At 37.4% G+C, this 19,424-nt stretch overlaps 2 protein-coding genes across 7 annotated transcripts in view; one reads left to right on the forward strand and one right to left on the reverse strand.

Annotated features, from left to right (window-relative positions):
* Rbcn-3B (WD repeat-containing protein Rbcn-3B) overlaps window positions 1-18,263 on the reverse strand; it is a 75,681-nt gene extending 57,418 nt beyond the window's left edge. For 2 of the 6 annotated variants that reach the window (XM_088273334.1, XM_088273331.1), the window contains exons 1-7: window positions 18,110-18,263; window positions 15,342-15,575; window positions 12,807-12,920; window positions 10,671-10,814; window positions 10,048-10,276; window positions 9,633-9,765; window positions 393-440 (exon numbers count right to left, since the gene is read on the reverse strand). In XM_088273334.1, the coding sequence (XP_088129460.1) occupies window positions 393-440; window positions 9,633-9,765; window positions 10,048-10,276; window positions 10,671-10,814; window positions 12,807-12,920; window positions 15,342-15,575 (902 nt within the window). In that variant the 5' untranslated portion in view covers window positions 18,110-18,263. The remainder of the gene's footprint in view (window positions 1-392; window positions 441-9,632; window positions 9,766-10,047; window positions 10,277-10,670; window positions 10,815-12,806; window positions 12,921-15,341; window positions 15,576-18,109) is intronic. The other 4 variants (XM_088273335.1, XM_088273332.1, XM_088273337.1 and 1 more) reach the window with 2 other exon arrangements.
* A 740-nt stretch (window positions 18,264-19,003) lies between these two features.
* LOC148301406 (uncharacterized) overlaps window positions 19,004-19,424 on the forward strand; it is a 37,041-nt gene continuing 36,620 nt past the window's right edge. Inside the window, exon 1 of the mRNA XM_088273346.1 lies at window positions 19,004-19,233. Coding sequence (XP_088129472.1) covers window positions 19,165-19,233 — 69 coding nt within the window. The 5' untranslated portion in view covers window positions 19,004-19,164. The remainder of the gene's footprint in view (window positions 19,234-19,424) is intronic.

The following is a 19,424-nucleotide window of genomic DNA, read 5'->3' on the forward strand; positions in this document are numbered from 1 at the left end:
AATATTTAATATATTTAAAAAAATAACTGAACAATACACATTCTTCAAAATTCAAAAACAAAACTTTCCGCCCTGTAGCGGGTAAATATTAAGTTAAAAATATGCCGCTTTTACTGGGATATAGTACATTTTATGGGCATTCCAAAAACATGCACAACTGAATATTGACGATTTTTGATTTATGACGTTCTTGAAAGGAGTGAGCGATATGAAGTACCACGGATGGGGGCGTGGCTCAAACTGCGGCTGATTTGCAAATGTAAAAACATACCTAACGCCAAGGTTTGGCGGCAGGTAGGCCGATGGGTTAAAAAATGTCAGTTATAGGCTTTCTTTTCTTTTATGGTAGCGACTGGGTTAGGCTACTGGTCATCCGAGCACGCCTTTCTTACCAGTCGCACTCTCCGAACATCTCCTCGAGTGATCCACACAGGGCCACCCTAATATCGAGAAAAAAAATATCGTTCATTGATAAAAATTAGGTGATTTTAAAAAACTTTGTACCTACTTAGATTATAAAAATATAATAATAAAACCCTTATCCGCACCCCAATGGTGCATAGGGCACTGCGTCATATAAACCCAGAGTTATCTTGATCGTTTACACACGAAGGAAAGGTGATCAGCCGTCCGCTTCAGGTACCATCCAAGGTAATACATATTGAATAAATATTACAGTGAAAAAATCAATTATATTTATTTGACCCCCCCTGGGAATCGAACCCGGGACTTCCAGAACGGTAGCCGAGCGTGCTGACCATTACACTACGGAGGCGGACTTACTATGAAAACGTTTTGTTCAGGCCCAGCATTCGTTAGGTCGCAACTTGATTTTCCCTAAATCCAGATAGCGAGTGTCTTTGCCTAGAATTTTCACTCATGAATTACATGAAATAATAGTAACTTTAAACATAAAGAGTAAATCCACTCACAAGTAGGCATAGGCTATGAAACTTAAAAAGTTGAAGACTGAGTAGGGTCACGATAAGCGGCGTTGCATAAGCCGTAGCTAGATTTCAGGGTCACTTGGACGTTAGGCAATTAAAAATATAATAAAAACCTAAATCCAGATAACATTTTACGTTTCGTCAATTAATTCGGCAGCCGCTTTGTGGTAAAATCTATCCATTTTTGATTTATATTTTACTTAGTAAATACGACTATTTCTCAATAATGCATTAAAGCATTAAATGGTCATTTTACAATGAAGAGTCATTTACCAATGAAGTATCATTTTACCATAAAGATTCACTTTCCAATAAGGGTAATTTTGTGATAAAGCGTCATTTACGAATGAAGTGTTGTTTTGCAATAAATATTCATTTAAAAAAGGGTCATTTTGTAATGAAGACCCATTCCGAAAAAAGCTCATTTTGCAATAAAGGGTCATTTACCAATAAATGGAAGTTTACCAATAAAAATAATTTAACCATTAAGGGTCATTATGAAGTGTCGTTTTGCAATAAAGATTCATTTAAAAAAAGGGTGATTTTGTAACAAGGACCCATTCCGAAAAAGGTCATTTTGCAATAAAGGGTAATTTACCAATAAAGGGTCATCTACCAACAAAGGGTCATTTACCAATAAAGGTCATTTACCAATAAAGGGTAATTTACCAATAAAGGGTCATTTACCAATAAAGGGTCATCTACCAACAAAGGGTCATTTACCAATAAAGGGTCATCTACCAACAAAGGGTCATTTACCAATAAAGGTCATTTACCAATAAAGGTCATTTACCAATAAAGGGTCATCTACCAACAAAGGGTCATTTACCAATAAAGGTCATTTACCAATAAAGGGTAATTTACTAATAAAGGGTCATTTACCAATAAAGGGTCATTTACCAATAAAGGGTCATTTACCAATAAAGGGTCATTTACCAATAAAGGGTCATTTACCAATAAAGGGTCATTTACCAATAAAAAAATATTTAACCATTAAGGGTCATTTTGCAATTAAGGGTCATTTCGCAATAAACGGCAATTTCGATTAATGTAACAATTGATCAAACCATAAATTATCAAATTGCGTTGAATCCTCCACCATCACCTAACATAAAATAAACATTAAAAAAAAAAACAAGAAAAATGAAAAAAAAACATAACAGAAGAACCAAAGTAATCTGAAAAAATAAGTAATAAGCGAACATAATAAGGCGGGGGGGGGGGGGGGTTCAAATTACAAAGTTGTTCAGACCTACTCAGGGCACGACCGCGCAGCTTGCTAAAAATTGGAAATAAAAACCAAATAATATAATCATGAGCGGACATGTGGGTGAGGGAGCTCAAATTGTACAAATCACACAGTCTGTTGGCAGCAGTGTTCTTAGATTCGTACCGAATGCGCTCTGAAACACTATTGAATTATTATTTTTTTGACATCTCAGCAAAGATGAAGAAGAATATGGAATTTCATTAATTGATTCGGCAGTCACTTTGCGGTGAAATCTATCCATTTTTGATTAATGTTTTACTTGGTAAATACCACTATTTCTTAAAATCTGCATCATTTCCATCATCATACGGTGTTCGTAAACGATGCGGAATGCATGGAAACACATGTCACGGTAGATTTTAAGAAATAGTGGTATTTACTAAGTAAAACATAAATTGAAAATATGGAAGTTTGGACATTTGCGGGGCTTACAATTTACATATATACAAAAAAAAATTTAAAAAATAAAATCATTCTAAGTAGGTACTAAGTTTTCAAAAATGACAATAAATATGAAAATTTTCATTATTGTTAGGTGATTTTCGAAAACTAAGTACCAACAAAGAATGATTTTTTTTTCATATATTTTTTTGTATTTATATTAAGTCTGGGCATTTACTATACACTACCATATTCTTCACCATCCCTGTTGGGATTTCAAAAAAATAAATAATAATAATAATAAATAATAAAACCCTTATCCGCACCCCAATGGTGCATAGGGCACTGCTTCATACATATGAACACAGTGTTATCTTGATTGTTTACACACGAAGGAAAGGTGATCAGCCCTCCGCTTCAGGTACCAGTCCAGGGTAATATTGAATAAATATTACAGTGAAAAAATCACTTATATTTATTTAACCCCCCTGGGAATCGAACCCGTGACCTCCAGAACGGTGGCCGAGCGTGCTGACCATTACACTACAGAGGCGGACAATAAAAAAAATAATGTGAAAAATAATTCCTGTAATTGGAGATAATCCAGAGTTGTGAACAAGTATTTGGACACACTCAAAATTGAAATCATACGAAAAATGTACAAATCAAAGAGCCTACTGCAATTATCAAATGTAAGAATAAACGGAAATTTGAAAAACACATCAATATCTGTAATAATATAAAAAAGGGTATTTTCTGGCGTTTCTCATGTATGTGATTATAATCCAGGATTCGGACCTCACATACTAACAAAAGAGTCTCTCCTCATTAAAAAGCTTCTTTCATCTCACCAATAGATGTCTCTAGTGAAATTCTAGTTATTCAAGCAACATGTTTCGAAATTGAACCATATGTATAGAAGTTCCAAGAATTTGAGTAGTGTGGTTGTCCATCATGGAGAGAATTGGCGAATGTCACACGTGTGTTAAGTGATCACTTAATGCCAGACTTTTTCTGCCTCCTTTGATCCTTTTTCTGTCAGTTTTGGGCAGTTTTCATAAGAACCAAATTCAAAAATATTTTTAAAAAAAATTGTACCGCACATCGGTAGCGCGCAATATTTTTTAGTTATTTTTAGCCGAGCTAGCCCTTCTGAATTCAATAAAATTATTTGAGACCGCTCAGTTTCACTCAAATCACGTTTTTTTGGCATTTTAATTTAAATAATGAGGGTTTAATAGAAAGGTACAAAAAAAAATTCACTTTTTCACTGATTAAAATAACTGGACAGCAACGTTTCACATATCGCTCACTCCTTTCAACAACGTCATGTATCAAAAATTGTCAATTTCAGTTGTGCATGTTTTTGGAATGGCCAGAAAATGCAAAAAATTGATATTTTTAACTTAATATTTACCCGCTACAGGGCAGAATTACCGACGACAGATGGAGGAAACGCGTTCTGGTGTGGAGACCGAGGAACCAGAGGCCTCAAGGACGTCCACAGATGAGATGGGTGGACGACATCAGGAAGTTTGCTGGAAGACAGTGGATGGGGACGGCGCAGGATCGGGAGGAGCGGAGGCGGAAGGGGGAGGCCTTTGTCCAGCAGTGGACCTCAACGGGCTGATATGATGATGACGACAGGGCAGAAAGTGTTGTTTTTGCATTTCGAAGAAAAGGTATTGTTTCATTATTTTTTTAAATATACTAAATATTTTTCAAATGGAGAAAAAACATTCAGGTTTTACCTAAAAAGATCTGTTGCACAGTAAAAAGTTCAATAAGTGGCTTAATATTTATTTATAATACATTTTATTATATTTTTTTAAACATTAAAATCGGTCTCCTGAAAAATCAAGTTTTTTTATTTATCACGTTGTTGAAAGGAGTGAGCGATATAAAACTGAAATTAGTGAAAAGAGTGTTTTTGAATAAACCACACCGCAAACTGTCTAGGGTCAGGATAGCGGGTAAGAAGTAGTAGGTAAAATCCATCAAGATACAGTACAATCCGAAAAAATGCAAGAATCATACTATTTAAAGACATAAAGACAAATTAATTTTAAACTAAATATACCCATTGTTGAGTTAGACTATAATTGCATAATGAAGCGGCTTAAATTGATAAATCTTAGTGATAGAAGGGTAATTACCGATCTGGTCCTGTTATATAAAATTCTTTACAATTTTTTGGACAGCCCTGATCTCCTAAATCAAATAAAGCTTAGCGTGCACCAAAGAGGTACTAGGCAAAAATCTGAATTCGCAGTATTTGTACATAATGCAAACTATGCCATGTTCTCTCCGGTTCCGCGGCTTCACACGTTAGCCAATGCTTTTGAAAGTATAGATTTATTTAACATATTGTTATCCTGCTTGAAATCTGTACTTTCTCAGCATTTCTTCTCCATGTTATAATGGATAAATTTAAACGTTGTGTTTCACTCTCTCTCACTGCTCGCCGATAGTGTTTGAAGGAGATTTTTTTTAACTATGATTTTATGTACTAGAGCAGACACCGCTGCCACAAAAAACACGCTTAGAGTGTCAGAAATGAAGACTCTGAGAAGCATAACAGCCAAGAGTCTTCGAGATAGACTGAGAAATGCCAAGATCAGGGAAATATGCGAGATCGAAGATGTCGTTAGGTTAGGAAGGCAACGAAGAAGACAATGGTATGCGCATGCGAGGAGAATGGAACCATCCAGACTCCCCCACATCGCACTGTACGGCCAACCCCATGGTAGACGACTCCCGGGCAGACCACCAAAGAGATGGGTCGATAGCTGGGAATCGACGTCGCAGGAGGGTAATCCCTCTTAAAAACAGGCCGTAAGGCCTACAATAAGAAGAAGAAGAAGAAGAAGATTTTATGTTGTAAGACTATTTGTTACCAGACTTTTTGTTTCTCTATTAGTGTATTCATTAGTGTATTTTTATTTTTATATTAGATACTGTATATATGTATTATATCGCTCACTCCTTTCAAGAACGCCATAAATAAAAAATCGTCAATTTTCAGTTGTGCTTGTTTTCGGAATTCCAAGAAAATGTACTATATCCCAACAAAAGAGTAATATTTCAAACTTAATATTTACCCGCTACAGGGCAGAAAGTGTTGGTTTAGCATTTTGAAGAAAAGGCATTGTTTAATTATTTTTTTAAAAAAACTAAATATTTTTTAAATGGAGAAAAAAACTTCAGATTTTACCTAAAAAGATCTGTTGCACAGTAAAAAGCTCAGTAAGTGGCTTGATATTTATTTTTAATACATTGTATTATATTTTCAATCTTTAAAAACGTTCTCCTGAAAAAGTATTTTGATTTATGACGTTCTTGAAAGGAGCGAGCGATATGTATTATCTTAAAGGCTTCAGCCGTTCAATAAATAAATAAATAAATAAAATAATTCTGTAGGCGGTGCCTAATACATATGGCCAAGGCTGTATTGGTTTTTTTTTTTTGTTAATTGCTCATTTACGTACTACGAAAACCAGCAACAATTTTATTTCTGCAAAATTAACATGCGTTTTTCAAATTTCCGTTGATGTCATATCAAATATTTTTATTTACAACATTTTGAGTGTGTCCAAATACTTGTTCACAAAATCTGAATTATATCCAATTACAGGAGTTATTTTCATATTATTTTTTGACATCTCATCAAAGATGAAGAAGAATATGGAAGTCTGGGCATTTACGGGGCTGACGACCGTCATAGGCTGGTTTAAGTGCTCACTTTACACACGTGTAACATTCACCAATTCTACCCATTATTGACAACCACACTACTCAAATTCTTGGAAGTTCTATATATATGAACCAATTTAGAAACCTTGTTCTTGAATCACTAGAACTTCACCTTCTTTACATCTCACCAATAGATGTCTCTAGTGAAGTTCTAGTGATTCAAGAACAAGGTTTCTAAATTAGTTCATATATATAGAACTTCCAAGAATTTGAGTGGTGTGGTTGTCAATAATGGGTAGAATTGGTGAATGTTACACGTGTGTAAAGTGATCACTTAAACCAGCCTATGACGGTCGTCAGCCCCGTAAATGCCCAGACTTCCATATTCTTCTTCATCTTTGATGAGATGTCAAAAAATAATATCAAATATTTTTAATATTATTTTTTTAATTATAAACCTGCGCTGCCTTAAATTTACTACAAATAAACATAAATATAATTAAAATGTAACTTTGTTTAAAATTAATATGAATATTATATAAAAACTAACTAACTAACCATCACGCCGCTTCACCGCAAGGGGTAGGCAGAGAGAATAGGGCGCCACACCACTCTGTCTTTGCAAACATTCTTTGCCTCTTCTACGTTCATGCATCTCCTCATACATACCCGACGATTGTAACGACTCCTAACCTGACCACTTTCAAGTATTTGGCATACCTGATCGTGCCAAGTTTTCCTCGGTCGTCCTCTGCTTTTATCAGTCTTGATAAAGAAGCGGTTAGCTTCGGAACCGGTAGACATTATAATTAAGTTATAATAAAATTTAAACTAACTAACTAACTAACCATAACGCCGCTTCGCCGCAGGGGTAAGCAGAGAGAATCGAACGCCACACCACTCTGTCTTTGCAAACATTCTTTGCCTCTTCTACGTTCATGCATCTCCTCATACATACCCGACGATTATTACGACTCCTGACCCGGCCGCTTTCAAGTATTTGACATACCCGATTGTGCCAAGTTTTCCTCGGTCGTCCTCTGATTCTTTTTCCACTACGTTCGCCTCATAAATTTGTTTAACCGTTCTTTCTTCACTCATACGCTCCGCATGTCCAAACCATAAAATATTTATAGTTATTTTGAAACAAAGTTACATTTTAATTATATATTGGAAAATCACAAAGTTAATGCTTCAAATATAAATAATATTAAATATATATATATTAAATCTAACAGTAAAACCCCTGGTTTTAAAGGGACTGAAAAAAAATTAAATGGAGGGAAAATTTTAATGCATAGTAATTTTTAAAAATCCACCAAATTATGATAATCATACCTAAATACATACTTAAAACACATAGTCACTGAAAAAATTATAAACAAGTACCTACATGAATTGATGAATGTGCGGAATTTACAAAAAAAAAACTATATATATATTTTTTTAATCAATAACACATATTACTCACTCTTTTCAACAATGTCATATATCAAAAATTGACAATTTTCAGTTGTGCATGTTTTCAGAATGCCCAGAAAATGTACTATATCCCAGCAAAAGCGGCATATTTTTAACTTAACATTTACCCGCTACAGGGCAGAAAGTGTTGTTTCTGCATTTTGAAGAAAAGGTATTGTTTAATTATTTTTTTAAATATACTGAATATTTTTCAAATGGAGAAATAACATTCAAGTTTAACCTAAAAAGATCTGTTGCACAGTAAAAAGTTCGATAAGTGGCTTGATATTTATTTTTAACACATTGTATTATATTTTTAAAGTTTATAAAACGTTCTCCGGAAAAATCAAGTTTTTTGAAATATGACGTTGTTGAAAGGAGTGAGCGATATAATTTATATACAGGTTTTTACTTCAAACATCTGGACGATATACCCTTCCTTGTGCGCTAGTATAAACTTTTTGTATTCAATGCACACCTACCAAATTAAGAAATATTAATAATAATAATATAATAAAACCCTTATCCGCACCCCAATGGTGCATAGGGCACTGCTTCATATGAACACAGTGTTATCTTGATCGTTTACACACGAAGGAAAGGTGATCAGCCCTCCGCTTCAGGTACCAGTCCAGGGTAATATTGAATAAATATTACAGTGAAAAAATCACTTATATTTATTTGACCCCCCTGGGAATCGAACCCGGGACCTCCAGAACGGTAGCCGAGCGTGCTGACCATTACACTACAGAGGCGGACAAAAGAAATATTAGAGGTGCATATTTACCATATGGACGTGCCCTACGTAAAGTGCTCTAACTACATTTTTGTCATTTTGAGATATTTGGTATTTGTTATGAAGTGACCGTTATCTAAAAATATAAATAAACAAAAAAATAAAAAAATAAAATATATATATATATATATATATATATATATATATATATATATATATATATATATATATATATAATAAATTAGGCATAGTTTTCAGGCGTATAAGACGCTATCTACATCAAATTTTCGATATGAACTGAACTCCTAAAACGCTAACTACTTAATTTTGACAAAGCATAAAGTTTGAAAACGATTTAAAACATAATTTTAACGTGTTTTTGAATGTGTAATACTAGTTTAGAATTTCAGATAAAACCGTTAATTAATAAAAAAAAATACAGTAGGTGTGTGTGCTGCACTTTACGTATGCGTGCGCGGCTTCATACTGTTTTTGGACGATTCCATTTGTAGCTCACAAGTTGTCGTCCGGAGTGTTTTTCGACTGCTGTCCGAATATTTCACAAAAATGCTCAGGCAGGGCGCTACCCTTTTTGCATGCGGTGTATGAGCGTCTAAAGGTTAAACCTACAATTTAATTTGTTATCCAATTGGTTTGCAGAACGTCCAATTTGAAGTAAAAAACCTGTAGAACGCTAGGTAACTCGAAGTTCTTTTAATTAAATACAGCCGTTTCTCTCACAACTGGGTAGGTGGCCAATCGCCGCATTTAGAATTGCAACCCGGCAACCATGGGTATAGTGAGAACTTCCAACTTAGCGGTTCGAAGGATGGAAGACTAGTCGTCAAAAAATAAATTCAAGTGGTAAAAAAACAAGTGTTTTCATTAATATTTTCAATATTTTATGCAATTTTAAAAAAAAAATACAATTAGCTAAATAGGGATAATTAAGAGAAAAAAATTTAGAATCATTTTATAATACAGAAAAATTAAGTAGGAAATATCTTCTATTTAGCTAAATGTAAGATAAAATTTTGTGATATTAAAAAAGACAGAAATCTATGAGGTTAGCAAGCGTAAACACCATTTGATACAGGTATTTCAAAAGTATGTCCGTAAAAATATAGTATGACTGATGACTTACTTTGCGGGCAATTTAAACATGTATCCCTTGCCTTCGTCGGACCATATCAGGACGCGATCGGGGGAGAGGAAGTCGCCAGACATCCAGCGCTCACCGACGGGCGCATTGATGGAGCACAGAACGGAGAAATCGCCTGGGAACATTATCACAATTGTAGGTGGAATGGGTACTGCCCGCAGCATGGAGGTCAGACTACTCCCTGAATGGTAGAACAGTGTACGGTAGATGTACCTGCTGTACAGAGTGTAAGGGAGCACTGCCCGCAGAATGGAGGTCAGACTACTCCCTGAATGGTAGAACAGTGTACGGTAGATGTACCTGCAGTGCAGAGTGTAAGGGAGCACTGCCCGCAGAATGGAGGTCAGACTACTCCCTAAACGGAAGATCAGCATAGGTCCGAGTGCGGAGAACTCACCTGCGTCGTATATCTGGCAGTACTTGGCGCAGACGACAAGGACAGTCCTCTGATTGTGAGCGCAGCACATGAGGGACAAGGCGTTGAGGCAGCGAATCTGCTTGGATTCGTTCTCGTATATCGGCTCCGAGTGCTTATTTTCGTGGCCGAGGAGCGACCACACTTTCACAGTGCCCGTGATGGAGATCGCCAGCACGACGTCGTCTTTGCGCGATGACGGACGCAACACCTGTAAGAGAGGCAACCAAAATTGCTAGACGATTATGTGAATAAGGTTAAAATTTCTCATAAAATATAATGTAACTATTATTAAACCATATCCGCTCCCTAGGTGGAGCATATGGAGTCCACAAACTGTCTCCGGGTTTTTCTGTTGGCTGCCAGCTCCCTTGCATCCTCCCAAGTCAGATCCGCGTCCCGAAGTTCTGACGAGCACTGCCGACGAATTGTCAGCAGTGGTCGTCCTGGGGGGCGCGAACCTGATGCCTTGTAAAAGAGGCAAGCTTGATGGCGGCTCTCAGGAGGCATGCGGAGTACATGGTCAAGCCAACTGAATCGCCTTTTCTTGACGACAGTTGTGACCAAGATTTGTACGAATACGATATATGGAAATATATACTTACATGCAAAGCCGATATCCAGTCGGGGTTGACCTTGGAGCTGAGGGAGAAGAGGATCTCCAGAGAGAAGGGATCCATGATCAGGATCTCAGCGTAGTAGCCATTGCAAAACAAGCGGAGATCGTCGCAATTGCACATGTGGTAGGCCTGCACGGACCAAACAACATTACTCCTTTACATGACACATATTTTCAATTTTCAATTCAATTTATTCAATAATAACAAATACATTATTTTGACATCTCATCAAAGATGAAGAAGAATATGGAAGTCTGGGCATTTACGGGGCTGATGACCGTCGTAGGCTGGTTTATTCATTCACCAATTCTTCTATTGACAAATACACTACTCAAATTCTTGGAAGCTCTATATATATATGAACCAATTTAGAAACCCTGTTCTTGAATCACTAGAACTTCACTAGAGTCATCTATTGGTGAGATGTAAAGAAGCTTTTCACTAAGCAGAAACTCTTATATTAGTATGTGAGGCTCGAATCCTGGATTATAATCACACACATGAGAAACGCCAGAAAATATCATTTTCATTTTTATTATTTTAGCTTATAATTTGCGGTGGTATGGACATGTGGAGCGAATGGATAGCGAGAGAATGACTAAGAAAATATATGTGGCGAATGTGAGAGGGAAAACAGAACGTGGACGACCGAAAAAGACTTGGCACGATCAGATCAATCAGAACCTAAAATCTGGCGGTGTCAAAAGTCTGCGTAATCGGAGGGCATGTATGACTAGATGCATGGATGTGAAGGAGGCGAGGAGTGTATGTCAGGACAGAAGAGTGTGGCGTTCCATCCTCTCTGCCTACCCCTGCGGAGAAACGGCGTGATGGTAGTAGTAGTAGTAGTAGTAGTATAATTTGACCAGTTAATTTATTGAAAACATTTTTAGTGTGTCCAAATACTTGTTCTGTATGAACAAGTATTTGGACACACTCAAAATGTTTTAAATTAATATATACATTACTAACATTTAAGGCGTATACATCAAAAACACAAATTAAAAGGTAAGCAAGAAGACTCTTGTTAAAGATGTAGAATCCCTTATAGGAATACCCCCTCAGGCACATGGAGCAGGTATTGTTCAGCATATCTTCCTACAGGCATAACCATCGGCAGGTTGGTCCTGTATATAGGAATGGGAAACAATCTATGCCGACGCTGTCTTAGCTAACTTATCGGGAACACACAGACCGAGGCTCCGGATAATTTCAGGATTATCCATCATACCGCGCAACAATGGATAAAAATGCCTCGTCAAGTACACATTCCTTCTAGTCTCTAAACTGTTGTAGCCGAGCCTACCCTGGAGGAACTAGGTTGAGTAGAGCCGAGGATCATCATCGAACCCTTACCCGCACCCCAATGGTGCATAGGGCACTGCATCATATAAACGCAGTGTTATCTTGATCGTTAACACATGAAGGAAAGATGATCAGCCCTTTACTTTAGGTACCAGTCCAGGGTAATGTTGAATAAATATTATAGTGAAAAAATCACCTACCATATATTTATTTAATCCCCCCCTGGGAATCGAACCCGGGACCTCCGGAACAGTAGCCAAGCGTGCCGACCATTACACTACGGAGGCGGGCAATCCGAGACAGAGCCGAGGATAATAGCCGTAATAATAATAAATTAATTTTGGATGATTTAAATAGCGCCATTTTTGTAAAAAACTTCTTCAAGGGCGCTTATACAATATATGGATTGTTATATGAAAATGATAATGAGAGAAAATGAAAAAAATATATTGATGAAAAACATCGTCAATCGGCTGAGTCTGAAGGCAGGAAAGTCAAGCCGCCATATTGTTGCGCTTTCTTCTCGGTCTCCTTGGGCTGGAGCATGACCAAGATGTTGGACAGGACGCCTCACTGTGTACCGTATACAAGCCGTACTCTCTCATATAGAGATAAATATTAAAAGCTGTCCCACCGCATTCCCAGATCTGACACAGAAGCATCTAGGCTTCCTGACAGACCTTCTATTGCAAGTCTAGTCTTTAGTCTTCTAGTCTCTTAACTGTTGATATTGTTTAATATTGGCAAAGAAAAAATTTCCATTAAAATGTAAATCAAAAAGCAGAAATTTAAAGAGAGAGAGAGAGAATGGTATACCTGAATGCTGGTGTGGATCTGAGGAAGCTTGACATGCTCCCGGCACTTGCCGTCCACCAGGTCCCATGTGCACATCTCTCCGGCTTCCGAAGAACTGACGATGAAGTTATTGTCCTGCAAAAACACACATCTTGATACGATGGAGACACAGAACAGGTGCTGTGAGGTCGATGAAGGCGTGAAGTGTGCACGGACCTGCGTGATGAAATAGTAAAGGGTGTACAAAGCTGTATGATGAAGGAGTAATGTCTACAACCTGTATGATGGAGACACAGAGCAGATGCTGTGTGTACGATGAAGGCATGAAGTGTGCACACAGCTGTATGATGAAGGAGTAATGTCTACAACCTGTATGATGGAGACACAGAGCAGATGCTGTGTGTACGATGAAGGCATGAAGTGTGCACAAAGCTGTATGATGAAGGAGTAATGTCTACAACCTGTATGATGGAGACACAGAGCAGATGCTGTGTGTACGATGAAGGCATGAAGTGTGCACAAAGCTGTATGATGAAGGAGTGATGTCTACAACCTGTATGATGGAGACACAGAGCAGATGCTGTGTGTACGATGAAGGCATGAAGTGTGCACAAAGCTGTATGATGAAGGAGTAATGTCTACAACCTGTATGATGGAGACACAGAGCAGATGCTGTGTGTGCGATGAAGGCATGAAGTGTGCACAGAGCTGTATGATGAAGGAGTAATGTCTACAACCTGTATGATGGAGACACAGAGCAGATGCTGTGTGTACGATGAAGGCATGAAGTGTGCACAAAGCTGTATGATGAAGGAGTAATGTCTACAACCTGTATGATGGAGACACAGAGCAGATGCTGTGTGTGCGATGAAGGCATGAAGTGTGCACAGAGCTGTATGATGAAGGAGTAATGTCTACAACCTGTATGATGGAGACACAGAGCAGATGCTGTGTGTACGATGAAGGCATGAAGTGTGCACAAAGCTGTATGATGAAGGAGTAATGTCTACAACCTGTATGATGGAGACACAGAGCAGATGCTGTGTGTACGATGAAGGCATGAAGTGTGCACAAAGCTGTATGATGAAGGAGTAATGTCTACAACCTGTATGATGGAGACACAGAGCAGATGCTGTGTGTACGATGAAGGCATGAAGTGTGCACAAAGCTGTATGATGAAGGAGTGATGATGGAGACACATAGCAGGTGCTGTAAGGTCGATGAAGGTGTGAACTGTTCTTTTAGATCGCAATTGCATTTATTATTTACCTTACGTAGAAGATTAATAAATCATTAAGTGGATTTTTGTTTCTTAAACTAATTAAACATGTTTTTATTTGAATCTGTGTTGGGAACAGGAGGGATAATCTAGAGTGGGCCAATCAGGAACTTATCAGCATTTGCTAATTGCTGAGAGGAAACCACGTTGCACTCCTCAGGAGAAGGCGGACTGTTGACTTTCATCAGTAGACCTTCCGTTCCACTAGAAGAGGGTTCGGCATTTTGTGTCCCTTGGCATGAAGTGTGCACAAAGCCGGATGATGAAGAAGTTATCTCTGCAACCTGTATGATGGAGATACAGAGTAGGTGCTGTATGGACGATGAAGGTATGAGTTCTATTGCTGAATTCTATTGCTTGTTTAACATCGGCTCGTAACGCATGTCTGCGTTGAACACTTTAGTGCAAGTTGGTCTTCGGGTCGACCAAAAATCGCATGTGTTAGACCTTTTGTGTAGTTTTGAGTGTGCAAATGGTGCTATGGTGGTGAAGGGTAGTATTGTTTGCATGCTGTGGTAGTGATTGTCCTGACGAAGAGACGGGTACGTCTCGAAACCGGCAGACATAAAAATCTCGGTGAGTGGTTATGCACTAAAATTATTAACTACTACCACTACCATCACGCCATTTCCCGCAGGGGTAGGCAGAGAGGATGGAACGCCACACTCTTCTGTCCTGACATACACTCCTCGCCTCCTTCACATCCATACATCTAGTCACACATGCCCTCCGATTATGTAGACTTTTGACACCGCCAGATCTTAGGTTCTGATTGATCTGATCGTGCCGAGTCTTTTTCGGTCATCCTCGTTCAGTTTTCTATCTCACATTCGCCACATATATTTTCTTAGTCATTCTCTCGCTATCCATTCGCTCCACATGTCCATACCACCGTAAAGAACTCTTCCTAATCCTTTCAATTACTCCTCGTTCAGCCTTACATTCCTTTCTTATATCTTCGTTTTTAATTCTGTCATTCAATGATTTTCCACACATTCGTCTGAGAGAGCTCATTTCAACAGCGTTCACTCTGCTTTCATCCTTCCTTTGCCAGTTCCACGTTTTGCTCCCATACATTAATGTCGGTATCAGCACGCCGTTGTGAACCGCTAGCTTGGCTTCCATGGACATATTTTTATTTTCTTTTTCGTATTTTCTTTTTCATAAGTCTTTTTCGGTCGTCCTCGTTCTGTTATCAAAATTATTAACATTTTTGTAAAAAAAAATAAGCAAAGGTGTGAGTGTACACAAAGCATGATGGAGTGATGCCTGCAAACCTGTATGATGGACGCCCTGGAGAGACAGAGCACGGGGGCGGTGTGCCCAATCAGCAGGCAGCGGGGCGTCATCTTCAGGGAGTCGGGCTCCATCTGCCAGATGCAGATCTGGCCGTCGTAGCAGCCCGTGACGAGCGTGCGCTGGTCGCGCGACAGGAACACGGAGGAGACGCAGTGCGTGGGCGCCGTCTTGCCCCACAGCACCACGGGGACCACCAGGTTGGTGCCCGGCATCTAACGCAATCACACATTATTATTTATTGTAGCTGCAGACAGTTGGTAAAATTCCATATTGAATTGTTGGGTAATATATCCAAAATTAAACAAGGTTTATTGGATTGAATTCTACATTTATTTATGTATATGTTAATACGTGACGCGTTTCGTCTTCTTAGGACATTATCAAAACACGTGTGTAAAGTGATCACTTAAACCATAAAATGACGGTCGTCAGCCCTGTAAATGCCCAGACTTCCATATTCTTCTTCATCTTTGATGAGATGTCAAAAAATAATATTAAAATAACTCCTGTAATTGGAGATAATCCAGATTTTGTGAACAAGTATTTGGACACACTCAAAATGTTGTAAATAAATTATCTGGTCAAATTATAAGCTTAATAATAAAAATGAAAATGTTATTTTCTGGCGTTTCTCATGTGTGTGATTATAATCCAGGATTCGGACCTCACATACTAATATAAGAGTTTCTGCTTAGTAAAAAGCTTCTTTACATCTCACCAATAGGTGTCTCTAGTGAAGTTCTAGTGATTCAAGAACAAGGTTTCTAAATTGGTTCATATATATAGAACTTCCAAGAATTTAAGTAGTGTGGCTGTCAATAATGGGTAGAATTGGTGAATGTTACACGTGTGTAAAGCGATCACTTAAACCAGCCAATGACGGTCGTCAGTACCGTAAATGCCCAGACTTCCATATTCTTCTTCATCTTTGATGGGATGTCACAAAATAACTCAGAGTGTGTTTGATAATGTCCTAAGAAGAAGAAGCGCGTCACGTATTAACATATACATAAATAAATGTAGAATTCAATCCAAAAAACCGTGTTTTATTTTGGATACATTACCCAACAACATATTTGTATTTTAACTCGGGAGAAATATCTAATTTAACATACTCAACCAATAAAAGATTGTGTAAGGCTCGTGAAGTGTTTATAACACCCGATATAATCAATATTTTCATTCATCATTTTCTTTTGTAAAATTCGCCTTTGTAAAAACGTTGTTTTCGTTAGTTGGTAACAAATGACGTCACAGAAACGAATCCACACTACTAATATTACAGCTCTATAAAGCAGATACATAAAGAGATACGCCCCATAACACACCCAATGACGTGAATTTGATGACGTATAACGGTGTCCGCTTTTCGTTTTATTAAAATGTGTAAAGTGTAATTTCGTCCGCCTCCGTAGTGTAATGGTCAACATGCTCGCCTACCGTTCTGGAGGTCCCGGGTTCGATTCCCAAGGAGGGTTTAATAAATATAATTGATTTTTTCACTCTAATATTTATTCAATATTACACTGGACTGGTACCTGAAGTGGGGGGCTGATCACCTTTCCTTCATGTGTAAACAATCGAGATAACACTGCGTTTATATGAAGCAGTGCCCTATGCACCATTGGGGTGCGGTAAGGGATTTATTAAAGTGTAAACCTTCATATCTCCCGTAGTTCTCTACAGATTTCAATAAGAATCGTACCGATAGTCTTGTGATTATTCATATTTATTTATTAGCTAATAACACATCAGGAGAATGATCCATTTTGGGCCGGAAACAATATTCAGCATGATCCTCTTTTTCAACGCAAAATTTTGTTCGCAGACTGTTTTATCGGCGGAACACTTTTTAAATTAAAGGAATACATTTCTTTTCATACACAGGGTGCTTTTTTTTTAAGGTTTGACTTTGAAACTGGCAGCATTGTTTCTACAGACTGTCAATTTGACAAATATAATAATATACAAAATAAATATTAAGCTACATATTGAACTTTTTACTGTGCAACAGATCTTTTTAAGTAAAACCTGAAGATTTTTTCTCTGTTTGAAAAATATTCAGTACATTTGGAAAAATAATTAAACAATACCTTTTCTTCAAAATGGAAAAACAACACTTTCTGCCCTGTAGCGGGTAAATATTAAGTTAAAAATATGCCGCTTTTGCTGGGATATAGTACATTTTCTGGGCATTCCGAAAACATGCACAAGTGAAAATTGACGATTTTTGATATATGACGCTGTTGAAAGGAGTGAGCGATTTGTCAATATTGTGCCATCCACAAATGGCATTGTATCTACAAATATAGTTTAACTTAATCTAGGGTTTAAAAAACCGACAGCATCTGTCTCGAACGAATCAATTAATGAATAATTCATATACTGAACAAACTGTCTCCATTATAATCAATTAAAAAGGTCACATGAGATATGGTAAACAAAATACATACCTACATGTATTATATACTACTCGAAATCAATAGAAAATCATTGTCTGTCTGAATTATTGCCGAAAATGGCAACGTACAAATACGTGAGAAGGCAAAGCATACGTTTAAGTCCGTATTTTTGTGAGACATGTCGTCAAAATCCGGAAAACTTCAATTCAAAACAGACCATTATCATCAATTCGCCACAGTTCGACCGGGATTTTTGGATGGCCTCGCAATGGCATGTTTGCCCTTGTAACTCGGAATGAAATATGACAAAATGTACTTGAGAGTTTCATAAAATGTTTGCTTACCTTTTATTTGGTTTGGTTTAAGGATTAAGGGAATTATTGGACGTTACAGCCCATTTTACTAGCTATGCGGGAAACGTCAATGGTCACTTGACAGTAATGGTGGGGAGAATGACAACGATCGAAATATCTCGATTATTTTAATAATCGACCACTCGATTATTACGAAAAGGTTTTTTTTTTAATATTCTTTTTAGAAGTTATTTCAAGATAATCGACAGGATTTCTCGGATAGCTTTAAAGGCCATAATTTTTTAAAAAGTAATTCATAAGTACTTGTGGTAGGCCTTTTTCAAGGATTCTTTAGACTTGTCATTTTCGAAAACTTCATTACAGCAAACCTTCGGAATCGTCTAAACCTTCGAAAAATAATAGGTTATAGCTGAATCGCATCATTGGCCGAAAAAAGAGAAATTTTCTTAACAGATAGCCACGTTTTTTTTTCTTTCCAATCTTTTTATGATTATAATCGAATTAATGAAAATGTAACGAGTACTATGTACCGATCCCAATTCAACTAACCGAAAAAATAACAGGACACATTGTACATAATAAATTATTACTTTCTGAACTTTAAACTAAGGTTTACCCAAACAACACAAAAATAATTATTTCGTAATTTATTCAGGCGTACAAATTTCTTTGAAAATCCATTTGCAGATGTTTAAAAAACAATAACATATACGTGAATGTTTCGAAAATGTAGGACGATGAATTAAGTAAAAGCCAATTATTTTAATTTTTCATATTATTGTTATATTAGCGCAAAAATATTGAAATAAATAATGAAATATGGAACTTATCGCATCGAATGAGTTTTGGAATCTGTTTTTGAGTTTCGCATCGAAATGCTCGGCACGTTTGTGAGAGCGTGAACCGTAACTCCGTCCGCCATTTGTCATTTTTTGTCATGCGCAGTTGGGAACGGTCGCGATCTTTCGAACCGCGGAAATGTGTCCAGTGTGAGTGCCAAGGCCTGTTTTTTTTACTTAATTAAGTGTTTTTAATGTTTACCGAATAATATTTTCAAGTGTCTATGAAACAGTGAATTCGTGAAAATGAATAAAACATGCGCCAGGTGTGAGAAAACTGTTTACCCGATCGAGGAGCTGAAATGTTTGGACAAGGTAGGGATACAGACAGTCGCCTTTTTAAATTATCCGACAGATTTCGTTCGAAAATGCTGTTATTTCGCTATTTTTACATTGTTTCGAACTAATTATCGAATGTTCTAACTAATCCGCATACTTTGGTCGTGAGTTAAACACACAAACAGTCTGTTTGTGGACTTTTAAAACTTTTTTTGTGCCCATCCCTT

Source organism: Brachycentrus maculatus, unplaced genomic scaffold (assembly GCF_059751285.1).
Source record: "Brachycentrus maculatus isolate JH-2025_06_01 unplaced genomic scaffold, ASM5975128v1 h1tg000566l, whole genome shotgun sequence".
Taxonomy (NCBI): Eukaryota; Metazoa; Arthropoda; class Insecta; order Trichoptera; family Brachycentridae; genus Brachycentrus; species Brachycentrus maculatus.